This window comes from Numida meleagris, chromosome Z (assembly GCF_002078875.1).
Source record: "Numida meleagris isolate 19003 breed g44 Domestic line chromosome Z, NumMel1.0, whole genome shotgun sequence".
In the NCBI taxonomy this organism is placed as follows: domain Eukaryota; kingdom Metazoa; phylum Chordata; class Aves; order Galliformes; family Numididae; genus Numida; species Numida meleagris.
Genome location: NC_034438.1, coordinates 9,937,222 through 9,960,256, shown reverse-complemented (window position 1 = coordinate 9,960,256; position 23,035 = coordinate 9,937,222). Strand labels below are relative to the sequence as shown.

The following is a 23,035-nucleotide window of genomic DNA, read 5'->3' as shown; positions in this document are numbered from 1 at the left end:
CCTATCAGCTGCTTGCATATTTACAAGATACTTGTTCTATTCAAAAAGGAAAAACTTCTGTCCTTCTGGGCTACACAATCAAACCCCCTCCCACAAACATGGACCAAATACAAAATGATTACGTACTCAAATTCCCAAATTACAACAGTTGCAAGAAACAATCAGCAATTTTCACAACAAGAGAAGAAAAAAAGGAGTGCAGGTAAATTTCTATTAAAAATAACACTATTTCAACAGAAGTCTTCATTTATTTCCAGGTGTTCAAATTCTTATTACACATATGCCGTTTAACTTTTTTATTTGAACAATAAAATTACAATTGGAGGGCTCATATTTCCAGTGGTCTCTCTGCAGTAGAGACCACCAGGACAAAACATTAAACGTTCTACATGGTTAACAACATGACATTTCAGTTACCAGAATTACAGTTACCGATTTTTTTTTTTGCTAACAGATCACATACGAAGTACGTAACCAGGGCATTCCCTTCAACAGAAATATCAAACTTAGTGCTGCATTTCTTTAATTTCAATATGAGCATTTCTACATAAAAGCAACATCATACATGACAGTTTGATTTAGCAAATGCATGGTGCTTTGGCTGGTCTAACTCTGATGTATATTTCCTCTTCTGATCCACTGTAGTTAAATTTATAAAACATGTTTCTAATATGCCCTGCATCAGTATCACATAACAAACACATCTTTCTTTTGCAACTTCAGTGGGAAAGGGAGTAGTGTTTATTTTTACCTCATATGAGTCTTTTCATACATGCACAATTTTCTTCCACTGGTACTTCTACGTGTACCCCAAGTACTATTTCATCTGCAAGAAAATAATCTGTACCCAAAAATTTGAGGTTTCTTCTCAAGTAAGAAGTACAGCTGAAGACAACACACAACAAATCACAACCAACTATTAATTTCAAAGTAACACTGAATGTTTAAAATATATGTCAACTAACTAGCCATCAGTCATCTGAGGGGGAAAGAATTCCCCCACAATTCACTTTCAATTTTGAGGTCATTTGCGAAACTGACTGGTTAATTTAGCTACCCTTTTTGGTAGGACATTCATGCAGATGTTAACACCAGCTCAAGTAAAAATATATATTTTAATCCATATTACAGGCAGAAATATAACTGGCAGATTGAAAAGCTATTTTTCAACACACAAGCTAAGTAAAATCAAAGTGCCTCAAATTTTATCTAGTAAAATTGCCTAAGCAGCTCTGGCAGATATCCCCACAAATACAGTAAGAGGGTTGTCTGTAAGAACTAGGAGTAATTTATTTGAATATCTCTACCATGAGTTTCCACAAAAGAACTAATCACAATATTACAACTTTTTCCACTTACTCTCTCCAAGTGAAGGAATTTAATTCTCCACCTTCCTTAACATAATTATCTCATACTCTGATATATAACTGCTGTCCAATGACTTACTACCACAGTAATCTAATTTCACATGAAGGTTTTGAGGTAAAAAGATACAATCTGGTCACAAAACTTCAGATTTAAAGGAAAAAAAACAGCAAATACATACTGTAAATTAAAAAAAAAAACAAACCTAGAACTTCTGAGTGACCTAAAACAATTTATTTCATGCATTGATGTAAACAGATATTTCATTTTTGTTTTATTTGGTCCAGATGTCCCTGCATGTCATTAGCAGTTGAAGAAAGTTGTGCCCAAAAACGGTGCAGCTACCATAAGACATCTCTTCACCTTTTATTCACCCTCACTGTAGTTCTTAAATTCATATTTCAGATAAGTTAAAAACCAGAATGAAGTATCTTACATAATATTTAAATTAAATAATACATATTTAATATCATTAAGTCACTTTCTCTCACCCTTCATATACCATGTGTATTGAATTATAAACTCTGCAGCACAACAACAGTCTGCGTATGGCACTTAGCAGAACAGGATGTCCATGCATGTCTTCAGTATAAACAATTATATTAAGTTACCCCAGAATTAAGTAGCAAATCTTGTTTATCTATACAAAATTTAAAAATACTTTTAAGTTTACCATCAAATGGGAAAATCACAGCTGAAACAAAAAAATTGTACATTCATTACATATTCCTGAAATGTCAATTTTCACAAAGTTGGTTCATCATCTTCTTTCTGTTAACTGAAGTAAGTCAGAAAATGAACTCTTTTCCATTTCCACTAATGGAAAGGTTCTTCACTGTAGTTATTCTATGTCAGCTAACTTTGATCCTTCAATGTTAATTTCTCTACTGGAGTGCCCGCTATTTCTCCAAGTTCTACACAAACATCATATTCTCCCTTTTTCACTCCATAACTACATGACACCTACCAAGATTTCCCTCATTTGAGGCAACACCTAGTCTTAACAGAACCTCCACTGGATAGAAGCTTCTCTTATCAGAATAGTACACTGGTGGATGACTGAAGTTTGCTAGAGTTATGGATTCACTATGTACCAGTGCTTCACTGTAAGCACTAAGTACCTTCTACAAAAAAAGATAAAAGTTGTACACATGTAAGCTGCACAAGGCAAGCCAAGTTAAATGATTTGGTCAGGCAGTGAGTACAGGGCAAAGGCATGATAGCCTGATATTTTGGCTGAAGATATTTTAACCCTGTATGACTGTTTAACCTGTGTTACAGCCTAGTTTAAGCAGTGTTGTTTATACAATACTCTCAAACAAACAGAAGCCCTACAGAGACATATTAAATCTTGTTTTCTATGGAATAACTAGTCAGTATGTGTTCAAGAATGAGTTTAATGCAAAGTTTGAAAAGGGCACCTAAACTAATAACCAAGTCTGGAGATTTTTAAATACTGTCTTACTCTGAGGTATATGTCTATTACTGTAAAAGTTTATGCATCACATTCTAAGATCTAGGGTCCTTGAATAAAGCCTAATTGTATTTCCTAAGTCAAGCAAGCTATACAAAAATTAGAATTGATGATGTGTGGATGGTGTTCCAGTGTTACTGTTTAGCATAACACTTCATGCAAATATGAAAGGAAGTCTACATACTCAGGACTGTTTACATCTGAATAAATAGGGTAAATTAGCAAATACAGTATTTAAAATTATCTACAAAAATGTGTTTTACCAGGTATTCGCTGTTTGTATCAAGTTTTAAAGCTGAAAGCTGAGGGCAACAGCAAAGGATATGAAACAAAACAAAAAATCTAAACGGAGACATTTTAAAAATCTCCTTAGAAAACAAACTCAGTAACTATCAACTAAATTAAGAAAAGCCTACAACTAGTTGGTGGCCTTATCAGCAAATATCTTTAAAGAAAAGGCCACAAACAAACACAAACAGCATTACATATTACTTGATTTGTTTATTTTACACCATGAGGTGAAAGCAACACATTTCCTTTTAGTAAAGTATACACAAATAGCCTCACTCAGAATACATGTTTAATGCACATAAAAAAATTATTCATTTTACAAATTGTTTTGCAATCCAAATATACAATAGCTTGGAAACAATATTTTAGAAAACAAAAGCCAATGTAAAAAGACTGCTTGGAACAACTAAAGTGATAAAGATTTCTGTATGGCTCTGTCTTTACAGTTTTCTTACTGCATCATCAATATCAGAAATCTGTTCCTTCAGCTGGTTCCACTGCTCTGGATTTAAAGAAATACCTGAAATGCATTAAAAAAAAAACATTTAGTACAAAAAAGAAAACTGTATCTCAGCATCTTGCATACTTACAATCAAGACTGATTTCATACACAAAGCCTATGTCACAACTATTAATGCTTGAGCACATCAAATTTAGTAATAGACTTAGATGCACAGTTAAACTATTCACTTGGAATTCACTTTAGAATTTGCCTATCTCTGTACAAGTTTACCTTACAAAGAAAACAGGTACAACATAAATTCATTCACACATGTTTTGTAAACACAGGAAGGGAAATAGAGCTCTGGCCCTGATAGGAGGCAGCACAAAAGCCCTGGGTGAGATGTAGGAAACCAACTGTATTTTTGATGGCTGCTAAAAGCCAAATACCTCTATGGATGGAACTTATGTATTTATGATGTAATATGATTCTGGTTGTTTTTTTCCTCCGTTTTTCTTAAAGCACTGTGAAGAATGAATGCCATAAATAATATTTTGGAAATACCCTTTTTTCTACTCCCTAGCACTCACAAACCAACACAGTAGGGTTCTTGTTCAGTTGCTTTGCTGTTGTTGTTTAATTTAAGATCACTATAAATGCTTATGACATTCAATTAATAATCAGTCCCCCACAGCCCATCTCCTCAGTTCTGAATGTTTACTTGTTCAAGCTACAGACCACATTTCCATTGTGCTTTACTCTCCTCACTCTTTTCCTACAATCTCTATGCCAACTCTATGCAAGTAGAGACTCATAGGCCTACCTCTCTCTCTCCAGCCAGGCTCTTCTAATATTTACCCCCTCTCTCCCCCCTCAGTGATCAGGCTTCCTTCATTGCTTTCTCCCTGTACGTAGAGCAGGACCTGAAAACAGGTGAAACTATGAATTCCATCTCTGGGGCACATCACTTTTTTTTTTTTCCCCCTTTCTTTCCTATTAACACCAGAGTTTCATCACAGAACCACAATTACTTTAAGCAGAAAACCATCTGCATGGCTCCGCTTTAAGCAGCTCTGCCAACAGTCCTTAGGGGAAAGATTCTGAAAAGTTGGGCCAGGCATTATTAGGGTACAAAATAGCTGGCCCCAAGCGCATCATAAGGACTGTATGCAGACATGAATTTCTAACCTCCTGTCTGAAACAGTCTGACATTAATTTCTAACAGTCAGATTTCTTTTTTCTATTTTATTACAAAATTACAATTGTATCCTTTTTAGGATAGTTACATAAGCAGCTTTTAAGCATATCACTAGAACATTAGACTCAGATGCTATATCTGATTAATTTTATCCTAATAAAGTCCAGACTTGTTTGACACACAAACATTTTCAACTATATCACATAATTTCTGTGAATTTGCCTTCCTATCAAGTATCACTGTGGTTTCCAACTCAAGCTTTTGATTGATGTTCTTTTCACTTCTACCTCAAGACACAATTTAGCCCTTCAAGCTTGGAATAACCATTTTTCTTAAGCTGTAGTATCACATTCAGAAGAATTCCCTATACAACCTGTTCACACAAACCTACTGAGGTTATTTAAGATATGCTAAAAACAATTATCAAGCTTTCCAAGTGTCTGTTCATTGTGTTGCTCCTGGACACAACAGGAAAATACAAGAAACCTTATGCTGATTCTAAATTAAATGCCTTTAATCTTCAGAACAGAATAATTCACACTTACCTCTTTCATTGGTACAGTATGAAAAATGATATGCTTCTAAAGAAGCAACAAGACATTAAGAAAAGCACTACTACTGCAACCATCAACCCCCATCCTAATCTCACAGATGGCAAAAGTTCTGAAAATGGTCCACTGAAAGGATGCCATAAAAATTAGGTAAGGCAGTGGCAATTAAAGATTTAAGGCTTATGTGATGTGCTGCAGATTAGACAGACACAGAAAATGTTATATGAAATGTTTCTATTATTTTAATATGAAATTCAATAAAAATTGAAAAACTAATTGCTTTACAGAATTTAATACCTTATTCCAATTAAAATTAAACCTTCTCAGACAACTTAGAAATAAAAATCCTTTTGTAACAAAGGTAAGAAATTGAGTTAAGCAACAGGGCAAAAAAAAGTATGGTTGCTACAATAAATTTGCTTTTCTCTGATGCTGTATTTCCATAAGGCATGCAAGACCCAGTTAGGAAAATGGACTCAGGCCAGCTTCGCTTTTCTTACTTTTATCTACACGTAAAACCAATCATTTTCTAAAATAAAAATATTACCCTAAAAATATCATGCAGTAACAAACTATAAAAATCTGATACAAAATTTTCCAGTAAACTGCAAGCAAAGTTTTAATACAAAACAGTATGAAGCAGAACAGTACCTTTTCTGCCAGGCTTCATTTCTCCTTCTTGATCCATCCAGTATTCTCTAATATCAATTAAAACTTTCCCTTTAAAGTCACGAACGCTGACATACCTCATTTTGCCAATCTGTTAAAACATATAAGCTATTTTAGGTATTTTACATATTCCAGTATTCGCTTTTCCAAACAGTATTAGACTCAGACATGTGACACGACCCACTGAAGCTTATTTTAGACACCAGAGAAACAACCAGATCAAGAGCTTAATCCAGAGTAGTCAGTAGGCTAATAGGTAATGACAATATAAATGGATGAAGGACTTAAAAACCAGTTGAGCAGTCAATACTCCTTTTTTTTTTTTTTTTTTTTTGCAAATCTGGCTCTCCTAAAGTAAAAATACCTATATTCTTAGCAAGTTGCATTCTTACAAATGTATGTTGGGTTTTTCTGGATTTCTTTTTTTTTGTCTCTATCATAATCATCTGTGTTAGCAGCAGTTATAAACAAAGAGGAAAAGAGAGAGCTCTACTCTAAAATATAAATTTTAGTACAATCCCATTAACAAAAAACCAAATTAGATATGCACACCAGTTGAGTAGTTTCTAGACAGGTCTTAGTGTTATTTGGTTGGGGTTTTTTTTGTTTTTTTTTTTAATAAGCACAGCAAAAACAGATGAAAATGAAAGGAAGCCACTAATGGTCCCATGCTTGCTCCATGTCCTCTTGGCATACTTAATTGGAACATGGGTAAAGACGATTAAAAACTTTGAAAGTTTACCAGCACATAGCATGACATGAAACTAGCTTTGTTAAAATGATGCTTCTAGAATTTCATAATTTCCGTACAGCAGCTTAACTCAATTATGAGGCCTTTTTTTTGAGAGAGAGAGAGTGGGGAACAGCAGGGGGAACAACAGCACACTGCATCACACTTTGGATCACATTACATATTTAGGCTTTCTAAGGGTTTTCCCACATTTAATGAAGTATTTGCTCACACTGATTCAAACTATAATGGGAATTTGAAAATCAGAAATTAGAAAATCAAAACAAACAAAGACAATTAGTTTAACAAATGCTTAGAATTCTGCATAGAATGCAGAACTCGTGCATAGAATGCAAAGAATAGAGTTTGTGAAGAAAGAACTCATTGTAAAGCAAACAATTTTAAAATAGAGTATTTGATCTGGACAGGCTGGATCTCTGGGCTGAGGCCAGTGGGATGAAGTTCAACAAGATCAAGTGCCAGGTCCTGCACTTTGGCCACAACAATCCCAGGAAATGTTACAGGCTTGGGGCAGTGGCTGGAAGGCTTTGTGGAAGAAACGGACCTGGGGGGTGTTGGTCGACACACAGCTGAACAGGAGCTACCAGCGTGCCCAGGTGGCCAAGAAGACCAATGGCATCCTGGGTTGTGCCAGAAATAGCGCAGCCAGCAGGAGAAAGGAAGCAACCTTCAGCTTTGGTGAGGCCACACCTTGAGTACTGTGTTCAATTTTAGGCCTCCCAGTACAAGACAGACATTGAGACCCTGGCACGCATTCAGAGGAGGGCAAGGAAGTTGGTGAGGGGTCTGGAGCACAAGTCTTATGGGGAGCGGCTGAGGGAACTGGAATTGTTCGGCCTGGAGAAGAGGAGGCTCAGGGGAGACCTTATTGCTCTCTACAACTCCCTGGAAGGAGGTTGTGGCCAGGTCGGGGCTCAGCTTCTTCTCCTGTGTAACTTGCAATAGGACAAGAGGGAATGGCCTCAAGTTGCACCAGGGAAGATTCAGACTGGACATAAGGAAAAACTTCTCTGAAAGAGTGGTCAGTCGCTGGAATGGGCTGCCCAGGGAGGTGGTGGAGTCACCATCCCTGGAGGACTCCAAGATACATGTAGATGTTGTACTGAGCAATATGGTTTAGTGGGGAAATGTTGACGGCAGGTAGACGGTTGGACTGGATGATCTTGGAGGTCTTTTCCAACTTCGGCAATTCTGTGATTGCTTCCATTCTAATAAAACTAATGTTTTACTTCCTTAAGTTTCCTTAATTTATGTATCCTGCACTGAGAATTTAACAGAAGATCGCATACATCTTAATAGCATTGTCTAATCAGAAAACATGAATTCTCAAATCAACTAAAATCATCCACAGACATTTAAGTCACAAGCTGTTACTTCATAAAATAGATGTAAACAAGTATGCTTTAAGTTCAGTTAAGGCCACTTTTCTTCTGCAGACCATGTTGAATTAACTCCAAAATTAATTTTAAAACATCCTTAGATACCGTAAGCTTAAAACGTGTTTTTCTTACTTCAAAGTATCCTTTTAAGAGAATGATAGATTTCAGTTTGTATTATTTTGTAATTGATTTATTAAATGCTTCCACAGCATTACAAATACAGCTGACAAAAATAAGGTATGATGTCAGACGCACTGAGTTCTTTCAGACTTAACTTGGTATAGCCTGTAGGATTGGCCAAATCTGTCAGCACTGTTGGCAAAGAATATCACAAACAGCCTGCTTAAAAAACATTTCTTGGTTTTTCACTGCAATACTTCACCAATTTCAAGCTAATACTTAAATTAGCAGTATTCCAGAACATCTATCAATTACTATTAGTGCATTACCAAACAATTCCAGATTTGCTCTAGAAAATAAAATCTGATAAAAACACAGCAGATTAGAGATGCAAATACAGTAGAAAGGCGTAGTATCTGAATATTAAAAATGAGAGTACCTGTATTAATTCAACTACAGTAAGGTGGGGGGAGAAGAAAAATATAAAGCTAACATCACTTAGCCAGTAAGTCTACATTAACTGAAAACAGTTTAATTTGAAAATGCCGAAATTAAGTTACATTTAGTGCTTCTGTCTACATATCATCTGAATGCTCACATTAAATTTAGAATGTCTAGCTGAACTCTATGCAAACAGTTGTCACAAGTTTTAACACTAGTTTCTGAAGTAGCTCTTATTAGCAACTAAAGTTACAAAAATTCACCAAAATATACATTTACTCAAGTAAATTGGATTTTTTCTTTTTTTCCTTTTTTTTTTTTTTTTTAAGTTCAAATACCAATAGTTCCAGCATTAAGTCATTCCTGAACAACTTTTTCATGCAGCAGCTCATAGTACTAGAATAACTTCCCTGGGCTCAAGCACTTTTTTATCACTACAATCACAGTAGTGTTCCAAAAGTTTATGATTTATAGCAGGGCAGTTAATGCTGTTTAACCTTCATACACAAGTTTGTATGGTTTTTTTGTTGTTGTTGTTTTACAAAATATCACAGCTCTTTAGATATACTACTATACTAAATTAAGTACATCAGAAAATACTATTTCCAGGTTTTCATTTCTTAGAATACAATGCACTGAACTGTGTCTAGGTTCCTTTCACGGCTATGCTACTGACTTCCTGTACAAGTTTCAGCTTTTATCCACATTTTCCTTCCAACTGCCAGTTTCCTTTAAACGCTCACTGAAAGCAGAAACTGCAAAAAAAGCAGCCTTCTTTCTATAGCATGAGGAGCACGGTAAGATAATACAAACTCCTAGAACGCAGAGTCCTGTAAACAGCTGAGCTCTGCAACACACCAAATTGGTTTAGAACACTAATTCCGAAACTGATACTCATACAACATTATCTCACAATCAAACACCTTTCCAGATCATTGCAAATATGTATTTATCTATTTTTAGGATCTTATGGTAGGTGAAGACATTGTGCTATGAAACTGACGAACTTACTTCTGACGAGTCAGAAAGCATATACAACTTAACCCTCAGACTGGAGGGGGCAGGGGTGTCTTTTCCAAAAAATTGAAGTAACAAATTTTGTGAAATGTCTTACGTTACATGGCTCCATTCTGAACAGTTACTACTAGTGTATCCAGATAGCATTAACAAACTGTACCCAAATTAGGCATGGGTAGAAGACAGGATTTGTCAAACTACCCAGAGCATACCATGCAGAGCTTATATGAGCTCGAAGCCACAGATATGAATCTAATGCAAGAACACTAAAACCTTCCACATGAATAATGCTTGTCCTTTGGACCTCTAGTAATACATCATACATGGAGTGAGATAAATTTCTGCATCTCAATTATGCCCAAATCCCTTTACCAAATTCCAAAGTATACAAAGCTACCTACAACGTCAAAAAGGCCAAGACACATAAATAAACAAAATACACATAGGCTCACACTGAAACAATTTCCTACTTAAAATAGTTCTATTCTTAATGAGTTTCAAGAATAATTTTATACTAGCATTCATTTTAAACAAAAACATTAAAACAGATCTTGCCAAAAATGATGAATTTCTGAATACAGCAGCCACAATAAGCTCTGCATTAAAAGGAAGCTGCAATTCTTCTAAAATACAGCCTGAAAATTTAGAATCTTAAGTCACTATGTTCCACATCATTTGTTGCCATCTCCACAAAAAATACAGACATCACAAAACTCCTGAATATCCTATGAGTGCTTCACAGCCTGATTTCCACCAGATCAAGACAGGTGTTAAGTTATACTGCAATGCCAACTGCATATCAGAGATCATTCTATTGCTACAAGGAACTAAAAAGGAGAACGTTTTCTGTATTATTAATAGTTTCAGAACAAATAAAATCGTAAAAATTTAAAAGGCAACTAGAGCTTTTAACATGCTCTCTTCGGTAGAGTGGGGAGAGAGGAAGTAACCACAGACGCACAATACTACTTCTACACTGAAACAGACATGTCTCAGTGCTTATGTATACATAGCACTGCAATGCTTTTATAACAGAATGAGCAACCAAAAAACCTTTCTGTTGAGAAACTAAAAGGTAGGCAGATACCAAAGAACACTGATGGTAGAGTCCAGGCATTAACACTGCCTGGACTCAGTACTCAGCTGAAGCCATCCCTCCAACTATACATGAGGAAAGTAAGGACTGATAATTAATAGTAACTGACCAGTATTACATAATCAGTTATGCAGGTCTTCTGTCTGGAAAATATCTTTTTTTGCTGTACTGCTTTGCACAACAACAGCCCAAAGCCATTTAATTTGCCTTACCCAGAAATGGGATCATTCTATTAAATATCCATCCCAGACTCTTTCACAAGCTTAAGAATAAGAGTCTAAGTTTCTTCTCTATTCCCTGCCATTATCAACTCAGCTAGTCACAGACATTTACTAACTCCCTAAAACAGGTGAGTCCAAGGTACATATATTCTTGCACAGCTTGCAGTACACACTGCTACTGCCCCAGCTAACCCTAAAAGTTAGTCTACCACTCTAAGCTCACAAATATACTGTGCTATGGAAAAATCTACATTCGCTCCATCTAAAACAAGGACAATGTCAGAACTGCAATCTTTCCAGTGAGAAAAACCTGCATCACAAAACAAAGAAACAAGTAGAACTTACCCCAAGGCACTGCCTTATAAAACAGAAACCAAGTTGCCCTTGACCTAGTTAAACAGGAATTAAGAGTCCATATTTTGCTTTCCAATAATGCCTCTTTTAAAAGCCCTCATTAAAAGAAGCACCCATGCAGAGATTGTCCTGATTTAATACTTGCAGTGTGTTTATGATAAGCGCTGTATTTTCAGACAGAATGACTACTCAGAGAGTTACCATGGGCAAAAAACAAGAGGGCTGGATCAACTGCCACAACTCAGTTTATTTTACTGAAACCTGACAATTGTTTTTCTGAGTACCTCACTTGCACTGCATCATTCAGAGTAACTCCCCTCCAAGGACACTTCAGCAGACTAGGCACCACACAACCAAGACATTCATATCACCCTGAAATTTATACTGAATATGATGTAACAGGCTACCTTAAAAATAGCCATTAATATTTACCTGAAACATATTCTCGTCTCTATTGCTGCTTTGCTTAGAAGAAGCGGCACCTTTTGAACTTTCACCCGTCTTTTGTTTCTTTACAGGCTTTTCTGGAGCTGCTTGCTTTTTCCGCTTTGCCTTGAAGCAAGAATAAAACACATGCATGAACCACAACTCATTCTTATCGGTTATAGAAAAACTTACATTATAGGCCACAAACTATTACTATGCAACACGCAATAAAAATTAGAATCTCCAAATGAGCCTAACTCTGTTCTTAGTGAAGTTTACCAGAATACTTTAACTTTAAAAAATTATATTGTTTTTATTTATTGCTTTTAAAAGTCTACCTATTTGCACGACAGTGTTGTTGGTCCAATGGTTTTAATTAAAAAAATAAAATCCGATGGAAGTTTCACACTCCTTTCCAGTGAAAGCAACAAAAATAAAGAACAGCTAACAACACTTCTGAAAAAAAGACAAAATAAGAGATGAGATAATGAAGAAAGGATCTGGAAGGCACCTCTATCAGGGGAACATTTTTTCCTTTTTTTTAATCAGATTCCAATCTCTGTCCATAGCAAGATAAATTAAACAAGTTTTTAAAACATTCAGATGGTATCACCAGTATATCACAGTACTTGCAGGTACTATGAAGTTACTATTTTTACCAATATTTATACAGTAATCATGCTCCTGTAGCACATCTCGTCCTCATCCTCCCCTTCAAAAAAGTGATGCAGAGACATCAAAAATTATTCTCAACTGTTAGAACCATATGGTGGATAATTTATTTTAAAGAGGAACAGTTGCAACAAATTTAGGCAATTGTGACAGAAAAACCCACCAAAGCAAATTGTTTATGTGTAACTTTTTAGGAATACATTTCCTACTGAAAAAAAAAAAACATTACCTGGCCGTGTTCTCTATTAAGACTTGACAGAATGTCTTATTTGTTTAGGGCAACTAAGTCACATTTGAATCAACTCAGTAAGGTAGACTATGTTTTTTCATGTACTGACTATAAGACCTGAAGTCTGCATTATCACCTAGCATTAATTCTCTACTGTATTCTGGTTTTCTTCATAATGGCTGGTATACTGACAGGAACTTACAAATTAAATAATCATGAAAAATAACTGGGAACATTCCATTTACACATTTAGAAATAGCTAACACATTGAAATTAGCTGAAAGACATTCAGCTTAGCTGAGCATTTAAGTGAGAAAGTAGCAGATGGAGTAAACAGATCGTGCTAAAAGACAGAATCTGAAACAGAAGAAAAAGATTTGTAGAACAATATGCGTAGCAAGTGGCACAGGAATGACAGGACAGGTGGACGTTTTCACTTTGGACTAGCAAGTTATCCAGACAAAACTAAGGCAGAGTGAGGTTGGGGTAGCCTTAAAATTAATCCAAATTCTTGCCACAAGGGGCAGCTTATACCAAAATCTTCTCTCTCTTAAAACAAAGCAAGAAAGAATTCCAGGAAGATTGAGGCTAGATATACTATATGGAAAAACCTGAATAAAGCAGAACACAACCTAAGAAAAAAGTTCACTGCAAAGCAAAAAGTATCTTTTCTACACAAACCTTAATATTTTTTTCCAAGTGTCAGATAAAAGATATGGAACGACATGTATTTTGCAACATATAACTTAATACAATCATAACAAACTACACATAATTTTCACCTTTTTGTCAACTTCACTATCTGAATCACTTGCAGATGAGCTTGAAGACACAAGTTCCTTTGATTTAGGCATTCTAGGACGAGAAAGATAATATGAGAACACTGTACAACATATAAATCACATTACATCTACAAGGCAATCTTGATACTGCTTACCCTCCCAAAGACTTTCCTGCCTTTTCACATAAGCTTAAATGCATATTAAGGATGTAATCTCATACACGATTTCTTCTTATACCTTTTCCCTTTTTTGCTGCAACTGCCTGAAGTGTGGCATTTTAGTTTCCAAACAGCTTAGGAAGGGACAGTTTTCTGCTAGTTCCATTATGGTAAAAGTCGCAAGGGAAAAAAAATACAACAGACTACCCAACTATCCTCAGCTTGAATTCTTAACGCTACATTCATTAATTTAATCTACAAAGGCCACAGCATTATCTATACTGCTACACAGGCATTTTGCCTAGTTAAATTTGCAAGCAAAAGCTATATAATTACGTTATAAGAAGCTATGCTTCCATATCAATAATAAAGCACATGAAAAAAACGCCTTAGGTACAATGAACTACAGTACTGCAATTATTTCTCCTGCAGCTTTAACAGATCAGTCACTAGAGTCTATTCATTTGCCAGACAAGTGGACATTCAACTTTCCTTGAATGCATTCTGCCAGATGTACTTCTGCATCTCTCCACTATGCAAACATGTGGTTAGATACACCAGCAGAACATCTTGCCTGCTACTAGAAACTCTTTGTGATAAATAAATAGCTCATTTGTTCTTTCCAAATAAAAAGCATGACAGAGAAAACAAAAATAAGCTAAGAATGGCTAAGAGAAGCATGTCTAAGCAAAGGAAAAGGAATAGCATCGTTTTTAAGTTGGTAGTGAAATCACAGAGTAAAGAGCCAGAATAACGCTAGTGGCTCAGTGTAGCTGAAAAGCGGGGCAAGTTCTGTCGTCACAGATCAGAGTACAATGCTGGAACCTGCAGCACTGAAAATGAAACGGTATGGGGAAGCACGGAGCACGCTGAAGGACGGAGGCGGGGGGGTCTGAAAGGGGACAAGCACAGCGAGGTCGCGAAGGAGGGGCACACAACGAGGCCGATAAGAGACCAGGGACCACAAGCCCTAAAGCCTGCCGCAGGATGCGTGAATGGCGATACGGAGGAAGGCGGGGGAGGAAACTGGAGGAAGGAGAAAGGGTGAGCGGAATGATCTGCCAGGGAGAGGCCGGAGGGCAGCGCGAGGAGATACCGAAGCACCGGGGAGAGCGAGGGCGGAGTGAGACGGGGCACGCGAAGACGAAACAAGGGAGAGGAGAAAGAGAGGCCGGGAACAGCCGTAGGCGGATCCCAGCCGCCATTTTCCTCCCCTCCTTTCCACAGCTCCCGCTGCCCCCCGGGAAAAAGGGGCGAGGGTCCACACGGGGCCAAGAGCGCGGCCCCGGGTCCCGCGGGCAGGGCGGCAGCAAGGGGCTGCGGTGCGGAGGCGGCGGGAGGCAGGAAAAACAGAACAAAAAGGAAGAAAGAAAAATTAGGGTCTGGGGTCGTCTGTGGGCAGGGTTTGATCCCGGCGCGGGGGAAACGGAGCCGGGCGGTTCCCTGACGCCATTTTCTCCGTCCCCCTCTCCCTCCCTCAAATCCTCTTTGCCCCCCAGCATGGCAGCGACTCCTCCCCGCCCCAGGCCCACCGCACAGCGGGGCATCCCTCCCGTGGGGCACAGCGGGCACTCAAGGAAAGGGGGAAGGCCGCGCCGCACAGCCTTCCCGGCGCCTCCCCGACGCCGGCCGAGAGACGCCGAGCCCCTGGAGCCGGCCCCTGGAGAAAGGGCAGAAGAAAATGGCGGGGGCGCCAGGGGGGACCCCACCACTCACGTCCTTCTCCGCGCGCTGCCCCGCTGCACCAGGAGAGGAGCGGAAGTGACGCACCGCGGAGCCCCCGCCCCCGCTCCGTGCCATGTGACGGGGAGGAGTGCTTAAAGGGCGCGCGTCCCTTTGTTGTTCTTTCCCGCTTTCTTCGCGCTGGGTTGCGGGTGTGGGGTGGTAAGCGTTGTTCGTGGGGAACCGCGAGAAACAAAGAGCACAAGATGGCTCCTAACGCCCCGGGCGGGACCCTCAGCTGTATGAGCAGCCTCTCTCAGTTCCTCGAGCTCGGGGGTGGGGGAGGAAGCGCAGTGAGGGCACGGCCGCTGCTTTGCATGCCGAGACCGCAGCCCCGGCGACACCTGAGGCCGCTCCGGAACGCGCTGCTTCCTCCTTGCCCGCTCCCCCTGTCCCCCGCCTTTCTCCTTGCCCGCTCCCTCCTGCCCTCCTTTTTCCTTCCTGCTCCCTCCTTGCCCGTGTTGCTCTCCCTCCAGGGCCGGGGGAGCAAGGTGGAAACGCGGCTGATGAAAAGTCCCCCTAACTTGTGCAGGACGACACGGTGAAATAAATCAACCAATTAAAACGTGACTTTGAACATCCTTGACAAGGTAGCTCGCCGATTTCTATTGCAGGTTTACCCCAGAGCGTGCTACACTCCAAGTCTCGTGCTGATGGTGGTTGTGTGCTGCTCAGGAAAAGAGAGAAGGCTCGGCTGCTCTAAAGTGCTCTTGAGAGAAGCCAAAACAGCACAAGTTTCGAGGAAGAGAGTGAGGAGAAGGTGACAAGGGAAGGAAGGCTTCTGCCAGCCTTGCACCCGTGCCATGGCTGTCCAACCTCTTGGTTTGCCTGGGCCTCGCTGAGTGAAGAGGGATTGTCTTGGGCCACATATAAAATATATTTTACATATATATTATTTATATAAATAAATATAGTTCACGTATAGAAGTAACAAAACTTTTTTTTTTCCCTAATTAAAACATAAAAAAGAGGGCAACAAAAACAGGTTTGGAATATTTGATCTTGTTTCTGCGAAACTGATGTACCAGTCTGGTTCAATGGCAGTAGTTGCCATTCTCAGTGAGCTCTCAAGGTATTCGTCATGAAATTTTACTCTCCCTGTGCTTCATCCTTGATGAAGTTGTTCACAAATATACTTTCTACCAAAAAGTGATTATATGAATAAAGAGTGATGGTGAAGCAAGGGATATTTTTCCCTGGCAAGAGAGGTCTTACAGAAGTCTGGTAAAGTGACACTACCAACTTTTTCTTTGAGTAGAATGTCTGATTGTAACTCTGTGTTTTTTGTGCCGAGATGAGGACCCCACAGATGTTGCAGTTACTCTTACCCTTCTAAGAATTACTATTAAAAATTCCCGTACCACACACCATGTGTTTCAATTGCCATTAGTAGATGATACTGTATTAGTCTGCATTCAGAAGTTTCACTGATTTATTATTTTTTAGTAATTTTATATTTGCTACCCCTTTCACAACTGTGAAGCTGGGCTTACAGGAGGAACTTTTGCAATTATATCTAATTTAGAAATATATACTGTTTTTTTCTTGTATTTTACTTTTATCTGTGTTTTCGATTTTATCATAAGTATCTAAATTATTATGTTACTTTCAAGAGAAAAAAAAAGTGGCCACTAAATATGCAATTTGGCAAATTCACAAGTTCTGAGGAAAAGTGAATAAATGTAGATATAATATGTATATGTAATTGATGATTAAATAATAAAACTTGCAAAAAACGTGTCATCACAGGTACACACCTATATAGGTAGGCTGAAACATTATTACTGGCAATCACTGCATTTTACCCACCAAGTGCACGAGCGCATGTAGCATGCAACTCATGCATTTCAATTTGACTGAGTGTTCGTGGTAGGCCTGAGACATGGAGTTAGCACTGCACTGTGCACTCCTCTCTGGAGTGTTCTGTTGTCACCAATGCAGCCTGTGCACGAGCTACACACAATCGATTCCTGGAAAATATTGCTAAAAATCACATAATTATGTTAAAAGTTTTATGTTAAAAGCTTTGGGACGCATTACTGGCTGCCCTGGCCACATGCAGCCTGTGGGCTATAGACATGCCTGACATATGCTGTTGGAGTATGAGTGTATGTCCCAGGTAAAGCTGAGGTGGGTGCAGACATTGTGTGTGGATGAGCATCCTCTGTGGTTCCAAGAGCAGCTATCTCTTAATAAAATGTTCAGAATTGGAAGTATTGGGTTTTCTAAATTCCAAAGACTTCTGGTAGTCAGACAGGGTCTGTAAGGTGAATATGTTTCAACTGAGGATAATATCCAAGGTCAGCAAATACTAAGCAGTCCTTCTGAATTACTTTCGACAAAGTAGGGTGAGGGATGAGGCCTCTGGCAGAGACTCATGGGGTTTGCACAGTTTTCACTATGAATTGGCATAAATAGACTCTCAGTATGGCTTTTGACTATTATCAGAAAAGCAGGAAGTTAATATAAAAAATTAGAGGTATGCTCTTGTAACTAATTCTTGTAAATTCCCTGTTTCATAATGCTGTTTTATATCTTGGAAAATAAAAAGAAAAAATACACAGTTCTCACTACAAACCTTTGGAAAACAGAATGTTTGTTTAAACACAATTGAAGCACAGTACGTCACATGCATGTAAATACACAGTGCAAATATCAAAGTTGTCAAGCCATTTAATCTTGGAAGATTAACAGAGGTTCCTTTAATGCTTAATAGCAACAGTAAAGAAATTCAACATGAGATGGACTCATTGTATGTAACATTTATGTGAAAAAAATATTCTCCAACTATGCCGTGGTTTTAAGGTCTGTACCAACTTTCATATTAGAATAAAAATAGCAGTTCAGGTTTTTGTAATCACTATCTGCTTTGTATTCTTATACCAAATCAAAACCTGGTACACAAAGAATGCAGAGGTTTTAGGAGCATCACATTCAAATTAACAGTTTTTTTATGCATTTTAAATCAACTTCCTCAGCACTGAAATAAATCAAAATTAGTTAATGGGAAGAGATTTTTTTCAGCTGGATCTCAATGAGACAACATCTGCCACCTCTATCATTTCCTCTGAAGCTAGGACCAAGTTTATTTTTACAGCTGAATTCCCAAATAATAGGTAGTGATGGGGATGGAGTATTTGCTACAACTAGAGGTTTCATGTTTTGCTCTTCTGTAATTATAATTTTGTTTGAGAATTACTCTGGCGTTAAGTTCAGTGGCCATTTGAGCTTTTTGGTAAATTATCCTTTCTGTATTTTATTCTATTTAAAATAAAAAAGAAGAAAGAAGATACTAAGAAAAGATGCTGAATTTTGAAAAGTAGGGGAAGAATCTCAATTTTTCCAAGGTAATTTCCTCCTTTTACCATCTATCCCAGTGGGTATAGTTCCCTTTCAGAGCCCTTATTTATTTATTTTTTTTTAGTCTCTTTGTTCCTTCGTCAGACACTTTACTTTGGTAGCTGCCTTAAAAGGGCTTAAATTCTTCTAGTGACTGCCCGATTGCCTCATTTCATATCACACATGTCTTTGGCTGGAAAGAATGTTACAAGCATTAGTTTTTCTTCAGATGGGATTTTTAGAATGTAGATTTGAGCAGAAATGTTGAAAAAAACAGGGTTATACTGATCTCATAGCAATTATTAACTGCAATTGTTCACTCCACTAGTTACAAATAATGGAGTTGGTAAGAAACAAGTTTTAAGGAGGCAAAATGAGGGACAGCTCTTAAAGTTTTAGAATTAAGTACTAAGTAGTATTAAAAGTATGTGAAAAAATTGAATGAGGAAGGTTAGCTTATAATACAGACATGTTTTTTGAATGTCAGGAAAGAGAGTAAAGGGATTTGTTACGCGTTATATTTACGTGTATACTGTAGATAGTTCACTTTCCATATAGGCTCAATGTGCATTAACACTTGAACAATTTTGTATTATGCTTCGATGTTAAGACTTATTTTTCTGCTGGAAATTTGTATTGTAAACACTGATAACTTTCATGCATTATTTAAGAAATTTATTTATTTTACTAACATGTATGTTGATCTTGTCACAGTTCAGCTTCTAAACCCTGTCATTAAAAGGTAACACTTTTTTACTTTAATCATTTAAAAAAACTTGGTGAAAATATCTGCTTTTTGTCTTCACTGCTTAAAAAACATATTTTCATTTTAAAAGTAACTTGATAAGATGATGAATGTCTTACCTCTGTGTAGCTATCCTAACTAATTTCCAGGTGAGAATAGGACTCCTTACGCCGATACCAAAAACTCCTTTTATCTTGGGCTTTTACAAAGAGAACGCTAAATATTAAATCATCTTTTCAAGAAATGAAAGTGCAGCTTTTGTTAGCCTGCTCCGTATTTGCCGCGGAGAAAAGCTTTAATCTTCCGCTACATCTGCCCTGCCCTCTGGTGGTGACACAAGCCAGCTGAAGGTCTCGGTTTTGAATGAACTGAAGGCTGCCTCTAAGAAATCTTACCTCTATCCGCTACCAATTCCATATATGCTTAGTTTTAATTTTTTAAAGAGAAGATACAAAAGATTTAGGTTTTTTTCTTTCAACTGCCATCTTGCAGTCCTGTGGTAGCAGCAGAGATGTACATCTTAAAGTAGGACTCATTACACTGGTTGTTAAATTACAGACTTTCTTCTAATGATATTTTGGAGATCTCCTTTTATATAGATAAAATTAAGATCAAAGATTTGTTTTTCTAGATGCTAGCTTGCTATTTTTGTCTATGATATTCCTAGACACACTGAACTTTAGACAAATAATGTAACTGTATATTTAATCCCAGTTTGAAGTTTTGTGTTCCATTGTACATTTTCATTCTGTAATCTTGATAGGAACAGAGATAGACTTCTTTTCCTGTTTGGTAATATATATATATATATTATTCTATTATATATATATATTATATTATTATATATATATATTGTTTCACTAGAGCTTATTATCCTTTCTTCTTCTGCCACATGATTTGCAGTTTATTACTCCATTTATTTTCCTTCCGGTTGAGGATGCAGAAATAGGTAGAGTTCAGAATGCCCTAAAGGATCTAATCTAAATTTATTACTATTCCATTTTGAAGGAAATCTGATATGCATCATACAGAGATGCAATCTTGTTTTATAACCCACTGAGGTTTTATAAGTACAGACTATGAATCTGATCCTGTGAGCTAGTAGTAACATAAATAGATGTTATGTAATGTCTCCCAAAGTCACCAAGAAGCATCAGGTTCTTATTAGGAAACTGCTTAGAGAAAGACTTCCACAATACCACTGTTTTTTGTTTTTTGTTGAGGTTTTTTTTTTCAAGAATAGGGCAAATCTTGAACTTTTTTTTTTTCTGTTGCACTGTGTGGCTTCTCGTAAAATGTTATATTATAGTCTTTTTAAAGTGATATATGCACCGCAGGTTCAATGAGAAAAATTCAGCTGGAAAAGAAATCTGACACTTCTGTTGAAATTGCAGCTGAATCTGGCTGCCAAATGAAAGTTTATGTATGACATATGGAGGGCTAAAAAAGAAAATGGAATATTTGAATTAGAGTCTTACAAATGACTTGGACAAAAGAAGCTATGAAACCTGGGACGGAAATCTGCATTGTAAATAAACAAGCTTTGTTGTTCCTCAGCTCCTGAAGCTCAATGTTTGAAAGAGAGTAAACATTCCAAATTAACCTCATCAATCTGGAAAAAAAATGAGCAACTGCAGGACTATCCAATCGCAAATTACAACTTCAGTGGTACAATTTTAAATGGCATGTAAATGTCTATGTGTGCATATCAATGTTTATAGTTTTAATTAAATGTGTGTTGTATATTCAATATTTTTCAGTATATTGAAAGGTTTGTAGCTGACAAAACTTGAAAGGTAGTGGAACAAAGAAAATTTCAATTTTCTTTTTGTCCAAGTAACATGAAACTGTGGTCCAATAATGAACAATTTTTCATACAGTAAGATATATCTATACTTACTGATGTGTCTTAAGTCTGTTGAGAATCTAGTTATAGAGTTCATGTCCTGTAAGTTTGTCTATGAAGAGTTGTGTAGAGACCTCTCCTGAAGTACTCATGTATCTAGGTTCAGGATTAGGGCTTTTATTTATCTAAGGAATTGCAATTACATGTATTTACCTAATACCTGCTTTCTTCACAGAATTCCACTTTGACCAAAAGTACACAACAAAAGTTGGAAATTCATTCCTTGTCCCACGCAGGTTTCTTTTCCTATTATCCTTAACCGGGATAAGAACAAGAGTTACAGTGCTATTTACTTCCCATATGAAACTAGTAACACTAACAAGTTAATTATATTTAGTGAATTGGCAAGAATATATGGCATCTTAACTAACTATAATTGATGATTAGTTGCAATAATGTAAACTTCAGATGAGAAATTTTTTCCTCATTTGTTTTATAAACAGAAATATCTATGTTCAAGTTTTACTGCCTGAGAAGACCACCTGTATTCCGGGGTAAGGGAAACCTGTAGTTTGCAAGAACAGCAGGCATGTTTTGAATAAGTGGAAAACAAATACTGATTTTTTTTTTCCCCATATTTTTGAATATGGAAAACAAATACTTCTGAAATGGTCACTTCCAAATTAATCCAGAGTGTTTTATGAGATTCAGCTTATGAAAACTGCACGTCACAGTGCAAAGCACACAAATGAGATGAAAGTATTTAAGCCACTTCTCATTAGACTTGTGCTCCACACCCTTCACAGCTTCATTGTCCTTCTTTGGACACGTTCCAGGGCCTTCTCTACAACTCCCTGAAGGGAGGTTGTGGCAAAGTGGAGGTTGGTCTCTTCTCCCAGATAACAGGATAGGATGAGAGGTAATGGCCTCAAGTTGCACCAGAGGAGGTTCAAGTTGGATATTATGAAGAATGTCTTCTCAGAAAGAGTGGTGAGGCATAGGAACAGGCTGCCCAGGGAGGTGGTGGAGTCACCATCCCTGGAGGTGTCCAAGAAACGTGTAGATGTGGCACTGAGGGACATGGTTTAGTGGGCATGGAGGGGATGGGTTAACAGTTGGACTAGATAATTTTAATGCTCTTTTCCAATCTTAATGATTCTATGATGTTACAAACTGCACTGTGTTGTGCCACTGTGCAAGAATGAGAAAATTGGGCCTATATACGCCGCACAAGTCTGTGGGTATGGCTGTGGTGTGATCATGAGCACAAAATACGGGATAATGAAGGGAGGAATGAACCGTCAGAGCGCAACGTACAACGCCCCCCGCCTCAAGATGGAGGACTACAGTTCCCAGGAGACATTGCACATCCCGCGCATGCGCACTCTCCCCGCTAGGTGGCGGCGGCGGCTCCCGCGGCGGTAGGCGCGCTCTGAGGCAGGCAGGGGGAGGAGACGTGTGGACTACAGCTCCCAGCGGCCCTCGTATATCTCGCGCGTGCGCACGGCGTCGGCTCGGCCACACTCCGCCGTTGTCGCCGTAGGTGGGTGGGAGGGGGGGGGAAGGGAACGAGCGCGGCGGTGAGGAGGAGGAGGCGGCGGGAGGGGGGGGGTGAGAGTTGAGAGTTCAGACGCCGCCGTCGCTGCCGCCAGCTCGGACTCATGATTCCCATATGCCCGGTAGTTTCGTTCACCTATGGTAAGTAACTGCGCGGAGCAGGGCGCGGAGCAGGCCCGGGGCGGGTGTG

General features: G+C 38.2%; 2 protein-coding genes and 1 long non-coding RNA gene across 7 annotated transcripts in view; 2 read left to right on the top strand and 1 right to left on the bottom strand.

The window, feature by feature from the left end:
* SUB1 (SUB1 homolog, transcriptional regulator) lies at positions 243–19,700 on the bottom strand. 2 transcript variants are annotated; one of them, XM_021380584.1, is made up of 5 exons: positions 19,562–19,700; positions 13,479–13,551; positions 11,802–11,921; positions 5,973–6,081; positions 243–3,650 (listed from the first exon to the last, which is right to left on the bottom strand). In XM_021380584.1, the coding sequence occupies exons 2-5, from the start codon at positions 13,548–13,550 to the stop codon at positions 3,571–3,573; spliced, it is 381 nt and encodes a 126-aa protein (XP_021236259.1). In that variant the 5' UTR covers position 13,551; positions 19,562–19,700; the 3' UTR covers positions 243–3,570. The 2 variants fall into 2 exon arrangements, with proteins under 2 accessions (XP_021236259.1, XP_021236258.1); XM_021380583.1 differs by lacking the exon at positions 19,562–19,700 and adding an exon at positions 15,353–15,419 and having other exon boundaries at positions 284–3,650.
* Positions 14,005–16,548, top strand: LOC110389715. Of its 2 annotated transcripts, none has more exons than XR_002433341.1 (2): positions 14,005–14,680; positions 15,973–16,548. It is a non-coding gene; the product is annotated as an uncharacterized LOC110389715 (long non-coding RNA). The 2 variants fall into 2 exon arrangements; XR_002433342.1 differs by lacking the exon at positions 14,005–14,680 and adding an exon at positions 15,437–15,520.
* Positions 22,838–23,035, top strand: part of ZFR (zinc finger RNA binding protein) — a 42,197-nt gene continuing 41,999 nt past the window's right edge. For all 3 annotated transcript variants that reach the window (XR_002433324.1, XM_021380387.1, XM_021380386.1), the window contains exon 1: positions 22,838–22,986. Coding sequence is in view for 2 of the 3 variants with exons in the window: in XM_021380387.1 (XP_021236062.1) it covers positions 22,950–22,986 (37 nt within the window). In the remaining variant the exon portion in view is untranslated. The remainder of the gene's footprint in view (positions 22,987–23,035) is intronic.

Coding starts and splice junctions, on each gene's coding strand:
- SUB1 (XM_021380584.1), bottom strand. CDS start 13,550: ATGCCTAAATCAAAGGAACTTGTGTCTTCAAGCTCATCTGCAAGTGAT. Junction 11,922..13,478: donor ATAGTGAAGTTGACAAAAAG/GTGAAAATTATG, acceptor TCTTGCTTCAAG/GCAAAGCGGAAAAAGCAAGC. Junction 6,082..11,801: donor GAGACGAGAATATGTTTCAG/GTAAATATTAAT, acceptor ATGTTTTAACAG/ATTGGCAAAATGAGGTATGT.